Below are 12,051 nucleotides of genomic sequence, written 5' to 3'. Positions count from 1 at the left end.
AAATAGATGTGAATTTCGCGCGAAAATTTAATGGCACCGCAAATCAAAAATCAAAACAACAACTTAATTACGCCTACTTCTTTTTTCTTGCGTGGCGACATTTTGAGATAAGTTCGGATTTTTTTTTTTTTAAGAGGGTTTCTTCTGACATTTTTAGAATATAAAGTTTTTCTTCTAGACAAAGATTGCATTGACCGGATTCTCGTCTCATAGTGTTTGATTGCTTAACTATTTCCCAGATGATTTCGTAATTGGAATTAGGCCTACTTCTTTCAAGGTTCCAAACATGTTTTGAAAGTTCAGTTTCCTTTTCATATTTCTCGTGTCTGAAGGACTTCGTATGGTTACGGAATCGATCTTTGAACGGTCCTCCTGAAAGTCCTATGTATACTTTAGATTCCACATCAGATGTTACAGTAGCCTTGTACACTATTGCTTCAGTCAAGCATTCTCCACGGAGGGGACAATTTGCTTTGATTCTACAGTTGCATTTCCTTGCGGTTTCGGTTTGTTTCAGGTTTGTCTCCACAGTTATTTTGAGGTTCAGAGACTGAAATATACGTATGATTTTTTTACGTTTACGATCTGCTTGAGGGCCTGAGTGGTTCTTTAACACTGCGAGACCATCGTCTCTGTATAATCCTACCTGATGTGCATCGAGCTCCTTCTCGATTTTGGTGAGAATATAAAGGCCTACTAGTTCGCATACTTCGGCCCCGTCATATGCCCCCATGGGCACGTCGAATGCGTTATCAGTGTCACGTTTTACCCATGGGTTGCCCTACCTCGAACTACCTCGAACTACCTCGACATAAACATGAACTTGGCAACCGGCGTGCATCAACCGTACAAGAAACCAAATAATGAGCCAATGTACATTAACAAACAGTCCAACCATCCTCCACAAATCATCAAGCACATCCCTGCCGCCATAGAAAAGAGAATCAACAGGCTATCATCGAACCAAAGAACATTTGAAAAAGCTGCACCATGTTACAACGAAGCACTGAAATCCAGCGGATACGACGGATCCATCAAATTCAGCAGCAACAAAGAAGACAACAGGAAAACGAGAAAGAAGAAGAACCGCTCAAGGAAGATAATATGGTTTAACCCGCCTTACAGCAAGAACGTAAAAACAAATGTCGGCGGAACATTCATCAAACTGATAAACAAGCATTTTCCCCGAGGGCACAAGTTGCACAAGATATTTAATCGCAATAATACCAAGGTTAGCTACAGTTGCATGAAAAATATGAGGTCAATAATCAAGTCACACAATAATAAGGTCATCAAAATAAGGACTCATAAACAAACCGAAACCGCAAGGAAATGCAACTGTAGAATCAAAGCAAATTGTCCCCTCCGTGGAGAATGCTTGACTGAAGCAATAGTGTACAAGGCTACTGTAACATCTGATGTGGAATCTAAAGTATACATAGGACTTTCAGGAGGACCGTTCAAAGATCGATTCCGTAACCATACGAAGTCCTTCAGACACGAGAAATATGAAAAGGGAACTGAACTTTCAAAACATGTTTGGAACCTTAAAAGAAGTAGGCCTAATTCCAATTACGAAATCATCTGGGAAATAGTTAAGCAATCAAACACTATGAGACGAGAATCCGGTCAATGCAATCTTTGTCTAGAAGAAAAACTTTATATTCTAAAATGTCAGAAGAAACCCTCTTAAACAAAAAAATCCGAACTTATCTCAAAATGTCGCCACGCAAGAAAAAAAGAAGTAGGCGTAATTAAGTTGTTGTTTTGATTTTTGATTTGCGGTGCCATTAAATTTTCGCGCGAAATTCACATCTATTTCGCGTAGGCCTATCCGCGTGGGTCGACTTTGCGTATGTTTCATATCCACGCGTCTTTATGCGTAGACCTATCCGCGTAGGCCTACTTTGCGTATATTTTTTCGGTTCCGTAATCAAGGATCATAACAACAACAGAGCAATAGTCTGACGATCGCCGTGAGGCGTGAAACTACTAGTTACTAAATGCTGAATATTATTTAGCCAAAATTGTTTTATTAAACTAGCTCTACCTTGTTAAAAATTGGTATTGAGCACTGTGAAACGACTATCGAGTGACTATTTATGGTAACAAAAGTTATGTATATTATAGGGCAAGGAATCCAATTACTTCACTGATATTTCAGTGATTCAAGACCAGTGATAAGATAAGAAATGAGGTACATTCTAGCGGTACCTCTTTTCTTATCATAAATAACGTACCGCTTATCTCGAGTCACTGAAATTCCAGTGTAGTAACTGGATTCCTTGCCCCTATAATATACATAACTTTTGTTACCAGTGTGTTATTATTTTTTGAGAAAAATGCAAAAATAGTCACAAATTTAGCAAGGGGTGTACCATCTTAAGTATTGTTTTTGTTCGGTTAGGTTTTGCCATGTTGAGCAAGTGGTGTGTCGAGCAAACGGAGTGTAAAACACACACTGTAAAAATACACACTTAACGTCACATTGAGAATGTTGATACCTATTTTGATATCACTTGATGGAGATCATACCGTAATGTATTTGTCATTAATTAGTAACCCTAATGAAATATTTTGATTATTGTATCAAATGTTTTCACTAACAAAAAAAAAAAAAAGAACCAACCACTGTAATTTATTGCTAACATTATTTTATTGAAAGAATAACAACATTAAAATATTGACCGAGAAATTGTATTATTATGGGTTTTAAAAGGACAAGGTTCTGTTATTTTAACCATGTCGATAGTTTAGTAATCTTAAAATATGATGTCACCACATATGATTGGATTGGTACCAGGTCAGAAGGTACCACATCATGGTTCAAGATTACCGTGTGCCCTATGTGCTATTCGCCGTAGAAGTGACGTAAATAATCGGCTTATTTACAATAGCAATAGATGAATACAATTTTGAATAGATTGCCCTTCACTACAAACAGGTTGTACTCATCACCTGTCTATGTCTGTAATCATATATTGAATACAATATTGGTCTTTTCAAAGATATTTATCTTACAGGTGCGAGCATAATAGAATCCCTGGTGCGAGTGATCAGCATTTCTTTGACATCTATGGTTCAATGTACGAACGTTGAAGTACAGGGCGATCTATTCAAAAATTGTATCCATCTAGATTGTTATGGTAGTTAATCCGATTATTACGTCACTTCTACGGCGAATAGGGGCAAATGATCGAGCCACGACACTCGTAATGTGCATTCCTGCTTCACCATGGTTTTGGAGTAACCTCTAATCATGTCTGCTCAGTAGATCTCGTGTCTTGACTTCTCGATGTACCATTTCTGGAAGACAAAATAATATTATTATGTTTATAAACTGTAATTGCGTACGCTTTTGAGCTCTACATTACCAAGAAAACATGCCGTCAATTTTAGATGCCCAGACAGGACAAAATATTTAATGAGGTTGACTTACCGAAAACATAAAATAAAAAATGAACCAATTCATCCATCATTATTTTCTTCTCACTGCACCACACCAAGTAGGCCAATCACTTGTTAAAACAAATCACAGCATCCACATCAAACGACATCAAACCAAGCTAGACATTCAGCGGCAAACTCAATCATCTGCTCCTGTCTGACGACGTGTTGGTCTGTGCAAACTGTAGTATATTCGCCCAGACCAGTTGTGAATAATCCACGAAAGGACATCTTTCTGTAAAATACCATACTAATGAAAACAATGTTAAAACCATCTAATCAATTTTACATAGAAGCTCAGGCGAAAGTTCGTAATATGCATTTGTCAAGATAATAATAAAGATTGTTGATAACATATGCTTATACTAAGAAGTTATAGTTTGTACTATCTGTGATAAAAATTACAATGGTCATTAGATTCTATTGGACTCTTTTGACACGTAGCACATTATTAAGTAAATAACCTTAAAGCAAAATGGAAGGTAACAAGATTATTAATACATTGAAATGACACAATAAATATTCATAGATCCTAGATCTCCATCCGTCATTGCTTGATATTCAAAATTGTTTCCCGAACACATCTTTCTGGATTGACGTTCCCAGGCCACAATGACCACTGTCTCTTCATTCCTGCTATGGGATATAGAGGGCCGTACAGACTCCAAATATTCGACGTAGGATAATCGGTCAACAAGTGTTCGTTATTCAATCTATTTCAATTTTAATTAATTTTTATCGTCTACCGAATGTTTGTTGACGGAAAATTAATTATATTTGATGTCGAATGTCTGTTGGATCAATATATTATCGATTTTATGTCAACAACCATTCGTTAGAAGTTAAACATGATAAGAAGTAGAATGGAAGTAGATTAAAGGCCTGTTCAGTGATCCTAGCGAAGGTGTAACAAATAAAATTGTCTATAAGTTGCCTAAGGATGAGTCATCAAAACTGTCATTAGCTATTTATGCTATGAAAAATTAGGCAAAACACAAGGAGTACATCAGTATTGACAAAGTTGAAGCCCCATTCAAAAACATTTAGTTAATTTCTATGCTTAAGTACAGAAATTATAGATTCATATACAATATCTAATTTTGCCTTTAATATATTCGGCTTAACCACTAGACAATCTATGACAATGACAAAGGTGCCAAAATCTGAATTGTGATGAATTTTGCGATCATCCAGATGAGCAAATCACTGAATAGGTGTTTAAATAACGACAAATGTTGCAGCGTATATTCTACGTCGAATAAATAGTCTGTAGAGGCCCTTACCGACCTTAAACGGCATTTGCCCAAGCTCACTCAGTCTATAAGTACCTGGAAAAGCTATAAAAGGATAGGCACAAAACACAGAAAACGATCACTGTGAACTGTTAATTAAGGAAAGAAGCACATGCAAATTGCTATAAGGAGATCTATTCTAAAATGAAAACAAAATACATCTTAATGTGTAAATATGTTATGATCATGGAAGGTAAGTACAAAACACTGCTAGATGAGAGAGAATAAACTTAGGCACAACATTTTTTTGTCCTATAGCGCTATCGGTGCCTGAAGTGGTACCGATGACACTTTTGATCGTACCCTGAATATTTGTACAGTGCATTTGTTTTTTATTTAAATGAAAAACAATAACACTATGCAACTCTTAATTAGTATGCTTGATACAATTTCCAGGGAGCGATGTTAAGAGTCATCGGTACCTAACCGGGCACCGACAGTTCTATAGGACCAAATTGAACGTGGTGCCTTAAGACAGCGAGTGATGGTGTCATGCTATATTCTTTCAACATTGATAAATAGCTAAAGACGCGCGGAAGTCGCGAAGAAGCACCGGGCTGCATGGTCCTAATTTTTAAGAATGCAAATTTACAAACGGCTTGTTGATATTGATGCTAAGTAGACTTCACTCTCGTTTTGAGAGTTAAATACGAGAGTTAAATACATTCATTCAAGCGTTTTGAGCGTTTCGACAGTATTTTTGTGGGACATGAGAGCACATCAGACATATCGAATTGCATTCTGAATACGAAGAATGTCTTTCTGATATCAAATAATTTTTATTTTTTGAAATTCAGGAAATAATACAAATTTTATGACAAATTATTAAAATTTGATAGTTTTCACATTTTTGATATATAACAGTCCTCGAAGTAAATTTTATAAATCTAATGACATATTCTTATAATTTATGTATGTAGCTGGGAGGAAAAGACCTAATTTTTGTTGGTGTTTTGGGGGGAAAATCCATATCTTCAATACGAAAGGTCAACATTTTCAATTGATCGTCGGCTTTTCATCCCACCTACATACACTTTAAGTATAAATCATTAGATTTCATAAAGTTTACTTCGAGTACTGTTAAATATCAAAAATATCAATTTTTAATCATTTGCCATAAAATGTGTATTACGTTGCGAATTTCAAAAAATCAAAATTATTTGATATCAGAAGGAAATTCTTTGTATTCAGAATGCGATTCGATATGTCTGATAATATTGACGGATCTTCCAATGTTTCAGAAATACGGATGTTTGCGAGTTTTTGCCACGTCTGAGTATCCGCGTCTGATTTTAAATGAGTTCCTGCTGGAAATCAATTAGATTAGATTTTATGCATATGGACGCGGTATGTGATGCGATTGGACGCGGTGCGTGATGGGATTTAAGAGTACCGATTGGCTACAGCGGTTGACTTGACGTCAAGCATTGTCAAGTTCACGTCGCACGTTCACGTAGCCGTATACACGGAAATCTATATATTCATGTTTATTGCTGTGACAGCTGGAAACGTCCCCTACTTTAATTCAATGCAATGAACAACGATAAGCAGGCAACACAAACACCCTACCTACATCGATCCCTCCCCCTCCACACACATCCCACCCCACACTCCTACTTTTTCCTTACCTGAAACTAATAAAAATAACAAATAAAAGAAATGACATAAAATTGCATACGTAGTAGCATATGATAGATCCGGCCGCGAGCACTTCCACTTTGGAGGTGACGTGTATTTCAGCATTGCTGTCACCCAAAGACCACATTTTCCCCAAACACATGCTCTGTCACCCAAAGACCTCTTATTATTCCATTCGAACTACCACCCAAACATTTTCAATCTTTTCACAGAGTGTTCCCTCAGCACAATCTCTCTCGATTGAAGTGTGTTTAAATTTAATAAACATAAATGTGATGCGATCAAGCAAAATCAGTCGGAACTCGGAAATATTGATTTTGAGATATAGCCAAATAAAGGAAAAATTTCCTTTTGTTTCTTCTTGTTTTTGAAACTCTTTAATTGCTCATATCTTTGGAACTGGTTGTTCAATTTCAATGGGGTTTTCTGCAAAATACAGCTTTGTAAATGTTTTTTACTATCCTGTAAGAAACTGAAAATTTATTATTGCCGAGTTCCGACTGATTTTGCTTGATCGCATCACAAATAAACTTCAATCGAGAGAGATTGTGCTGAGGGAACACTCTGTGAAAAGATTGAAAATTTCACTCTAAAAAGATTGAAATTTCACTCTTTGCAGAGTGAAAATTTTACTCGTATGGAGAAAAATATGTGATTTTCACTCTTGGTAGATTGAAATGTCAATCTTTTCGATTGACCCGAAGAGTCACTCCGAGGAGGATTGACTTTTTCACTCTTTAGAATTTAGAGAGAATGTTTCCAGAAAATGAAACTCTGCCGAACTGGTAGTGTTTTCTACTAAAAGAAATGACATTAGTGTACTTTTATGGTTTAGGATGATTGGGGCAGTAACAGCATTACCACTTAAAGGAACAATCATGATAATGGTCTGCGAATGTAAATAATGTATAGATCATATCATATAGTACGGTTTTCATGGTATAATATTGATCATTAACTTGTATTTCTCCATTACCTCTAGACGTGTCTGTGCGGTATGTAATTCCAGCTGGAAATGCATACGCAAGCGCACAATTACATATTCCATACACAGACACAGTAAATCTGGCTGACACGTCACTATGCGAAACACTATGTACCCCAGTTGTTACGGTCCTTCTTACGACACACATAGATCCGTCTTCACTTGTTAGTTGATCCCATCCTGTCACTGATTCGATGTCGTCGTATAGGAGTCCGTTGACCATGTAGCAATCAATAACTACAGTAATGTAGTAACTTACACTTGCAGATGAAGGCCAATTGTAACTGAACACAGGGAAAGTGACGTTGTTGGTGTAATACTTCACTGGTGGTATCAAGAGATCTGCATAATCACCTCGACCAAAATTACTGTCTCTGTCTCTCATAATTTTAATTACCATGACTGGGAGATTGGACGACAGTGAAACGACTATGTCACCTGAAATATCACCCTCGTAATACTCCCCAGCTTCAAGTGTCACCAAGTTACCATTGATGTTAAGTCTGGTGGAGTTTTCTGCCGTGAACACTCTGTAAAGATACCCCGTCCGTATGCTCAAGAATGGTGTCAGAAGGAAATGTTTGCCCCAATTGTGAACCGGAGGAAGCTGTTCAAACATTGATTCAATCTTGGTACTTCCAGCAGGGTGTCCACCGGATATAACCGCCACTGGTTTAGAACTCCTGATGAACGTCGCAGAGACATCTGTCACACTGTCAAATCGATAGCTCTCGTATTTATTAAGATTAAGATTGTGCTCGCGTCCAGATTTTGTTTTAATAAAGACAGATGTGTCATCAGTTAGAGATGATATGCAGATAAATGACTTGTGAGTATTATGGTATCTATAAGACGCAGACGCTGCATAATATTGGGTGCCAAGCTGTGCAGATGGAATGGCAAGAAAACCATCCCCATTCCCATCTTCATTGTCAAAAGCATAGACAGACACAGTATTGGATGCTGTAACAAGAATCGTCTTCCTCTGTTTTCCATCGCCGGCCATCATGAGAATGCTGCTGGATAAGGGTACATCGACTGGAGTAGATTTGGTTACAACGTTGGCTGACTCGAAGCCGATGCTAGGTATAGATAGAGTTGTTTCAATAGGTTCGGTCGAAGACGTTGTAATGAATACATGTGGTATAGGAATACCTGTGCCAGTATATCCCGGGTCAGGAATCCCGAACACAAATTGGTGCTCCATTTGCTGACTTAAGCCTATAAACATGATAAAAATATAGAAAAAAAATAACCGTAAAATATTTTTCATCGGAACACTTGCCTGAAAACACAATGTTTGTAATTATGTACTCTGTAAGTAAGTCATGGCAAATTAGGGACAGGTTTAGCAAAGTCTCCGTCACGATAATTTATCTTGCCCAGAACGACGTCCACGTTTTTGAAAGTTAACTTGGCGAGGTAGATTATTTTATCATATCGACATCCACTTTTGGGAAGTCGACTTGGTCAGATAATGTACCTCGCCATGTCACCTTGAGAAAACCAGGAAGCGCGGAAATTATGAGATATATTATCTGATCATATCGGCATTCATTCAAGAAACGTCGAAGATAATATGTCCCCATGTCAAGATAAATTATCTAATCATTTTGACAATTACACGCGTGATCGTCCAGACACGGTTGTTTGATGTATATAGAATTGGCTTCATTATTAAGAAAATGCAAACTATAGATGGCGCTATTTATCAGAAATCATATTTCTTAATTGGCAAGGGGTTGGTAATCAATACTGCCATTTAAACAGGTGGAATAGGTGAAACAAGCAAAAAGAAATTTTGTAAACATTTTTCATCAAAAAAATAAAAGGAATTATTTTTATTAAAAGCCTGAAAGAGTAATTTCCAGTATCTAAATAGCGCCACCAATCTTGTCATAAATAGATACATTTTATATCCGAAAAAGCTTTAAAAATGCTATGAAAGTGAATAATGTCGTAAATAAGGGGAAATTAAAGTTGAAAATGACTCAAAAGCATCTGTATACATTAGTATCGACTGCTTTAAGCTGTTTAAGCCTAAAAATGGATTGTACATGATGTTTTGTTTAAAAAACTAATAAATGATCACATCAAACAACCGTGCAGAAGAGGCTTGCACATTTGGTAGCAAAATAATTCTTCCTTTTAACATCACTGTTCAGCGAAGTTCATTGAAGTCTTTTATATCCTTTGCATAAAATGAATCATTATTATTCGGGAAATCTCATTGAAGATGCAGCAGTTTAAAATCCCAAAGAAACTTCTTGTGAGATACCCCGTGTGGGTAAGCTAATCTGCATATCTTGCTTATTCTGGGCGCTGTATTTTTTACGTCAGGTCACATTAATTGCATATTTATAAATGTTGAATGTTAATGGGAAAATGTGCATAATTAAAACCCCTTTACTTTTGATCGACTGTGTTTACCGCCAGAGACGGTTAGATAGAAATGAATCTTGCTAGAGTGAGAAATCATGATGAGTGCTGGTGCCATATGTTATTTTGCATATTCCACATATTATTTGCTTGGGCTTTTCCGTGGTGGGGCTTTTCTGAAGCATTGTTTTACCTAAATTAATGCTTGTACATAATATATGAAAGAATGAATAAGAGGTAGGCATACGGGACTTTACCATTGACCCATGTTCTAAACTCTCGTACGTTAAAATGTAAAAATAAATCGATCATTGCCTGGTTTATCATGTTTATAATCATGATAATATCTTTCATGACAAATTTTACACTTTGAAAATCCTTAATTAAATAACTTTCAAAGGAAAGTTATGTCAATTTTAGCGGCTTTGTAGAACCAAAATAATTCTTCGAAATTATGTACTTGTTAGTGATTTGATAAATGGAAATGGTAAAGAGAATTGTGGGCCATCCTACCTACACGCACACATCATACAGCCCTACCATGTGTATGGATTTGCATCATATCATTGCCCATAGGACCAACCATACATTTGGAGCCAAAAACAACGGATAAAAATAATGAGAAATATAAATATGTTCTGCATACTTACTTTCTGCTATGAAGATACTTAAAATAAGCAGCAAAATCATGAAATGACGAACCAAATCCATTGCATTGGTTTATTGGAATGATTTGCACTTTATTCATATCTTTCAACCTGTAAAGTGGCGCGAATTATACCAATTTACTTCCTCTTATTCAAGTGTGTCCCAAACAGAGTGGACTGTAGAAAAATACTATTGCTTAAAATTCGTTAGTTTCTTTTATGTAGTGAACAAAATTATTAGATGAAATTGTAAACAAAAGACAAAAAACATAAAATAAAATGCGGATTATTTAATTTCATACAAAATGAGCTTTTTTTGGCAATATTAAACAAATTATATATGTTTTAGATCAAAAAGCTTTATAATTCCATGTTTTCGCCTTCGAAGGAATTATTTATCAATGCAAACTATCTAATGGTTTTAATAAACTTTCTCATTCTAATAAATGCTAGAATTATTATTTACCAAAATTATACGTGTTTTGTAATTGAAGTTTCTTATCGTTTAAACATGTTAAAAAAAGGATTCAGAGGACAGTAAGGGCCTATCCTTCCCGTCCCTTATGATATACCGCCGAATGACTTGGCATAATTCTTTGCGCTCATATCGGGGAAAATACCCATAACCTCATAGTTGCGTAAGGGTACTATAAATAATATTGGTATTCAATTTATAAGAGAGATATATACCTTCATGTTGGTATCAAATAGGACGGGACATTTTATATACAATCCAAATAAAGTTTCAATTATTTTATTGCCGATGAAATAGTTACTTAAAGCCATATTATAACATTTCTTTAAAAATAGATTAGTATTTATTTTCCAAAAAATGTTAGCTTTTACTGTCAGATATGTCCCCTTTTAATTTTGAGTCGAACAAGTGAGGTAAAGCATAGAAAATTGGAATTTACTACTAGCGCCCATGCATGTTACTCCCGCGGTTGTAATACGGTACGGTCCTCTGCGTGTGAGTTTTCGGTGTTAAACTGTGACTTTTCTCGGTTTTAATACTGCTTTCGGTTTGAGCATATCACCCTCGGTTATATTATCGTCTGACTGTTTCATTTTACCTGAACACTTGATTCATTTTTCACAGAAGCTTTTATGTTTCTATTCACTCATGAAATGTTGGTTCGTGTTAATTTATCATTAGTTTATGAATTTCTTGATTTTGTTTACAAGTGAACTCAGTCATGTGTATCATGATTGAGGGGAGTTTGACCAGCTGCTTTAAGTAGGTCAGACCTCTTCAATCATGGTATCCATGGCAGGGTCCTCTGGCATGGTTTTTGAAAAAATTATAATTTTGTATTATTTGTTTTGTGTTATATTATCTCATAATGCCATTGATTTACCTGACAAGTTGTGGTTTATTTTACATCCTTATATAACTACCTTGTTTGACATGCATGGTCTCTTATGCTTTCATGCTTCTATCCACTCATGAAATGTTGATTCGTGTTAATTTATCATTAGTTTATGAATTTCTTGATTTTGTTTACAAGTGAACTCAGTCATGTGTATCATGATTGAGGGGAGTTTGACCAGCTGTTTTAAGTAGGTCAGACCTCTTCAATCATGGTATCCATGGCAGGGTCCTCTGGCATGGGTTATGAAAAATTATAATTTTGTATTATTTGTTTTGTGTTATATTATCTCA

At 36.0% G+C, this 12,051-nt stretch overlaps 1 protein-coding gene across 1 annotated transcript; it reads right to left on the bottom strand.

Annotated features, from left to right (window-relative positions):
- Positions 1–6,366: 6,366 nt before the first annotated feature.
- On the bottom strand, positions 6,367–10,460 carry LOC140158328 (uncharacterized). Its single transcript, XM_072181423.1, has 2 exons — positions 10,392–10,460; positions 6,367–8,583 (listed from the first exon to the last, which is right to left on the bottom strand). Exons 1-2 carry the CDS (start codon positions 10,450–10,452, stop codon positions 7,235–7,237), a joined length of 1,410 nt encoding a protein of 469 aa, XP_072037524.1. The 5' UTR covers positions 10,453–10,460; the 3' UTR covers positions 6,367–7,234.
- Between the last annotated feature and the right edge of the window lie 1,591 nt (positions 10,461–12,051).

Source organism: Amphiura filiformis, chromosome 8 (genome assembly GCF_039555335.1).
Source record: "Amphiura filiformis chromosome 8, Afil_fr2py, whole genome shotgun sequence".
Classification (NCBI taxonomy): domain Eukaryota; kingdom Metazoa; phylum Echinodermata; class Ophiuroidea; order Amphilepidida; family Amphiuridae; genus Amphiura; species Amphiura filiformis.
Note: the sequence above shows the minus strand (reverse complement) of the source record. Positions and strands in the feature narration are given on the sequence as shown.

Excerpts from the sequence above, each read along its gene's own strand:
- LOC140158328 (XM_072181423.1), bottom strand. The coding sequence starts at position 10,452 with ATGGATTTGGTTCGTCATTTCATGATTTTGCTGCTTATTTTAAGTATC. Across the intron at positions 8,584-10,391 it reads AAGTATCTTCATAGCAGAAA|GCTTAAGTCAGCAAATGGAG; the intron begins GTAAGTATGCAG and ends TCATGTTTATAG.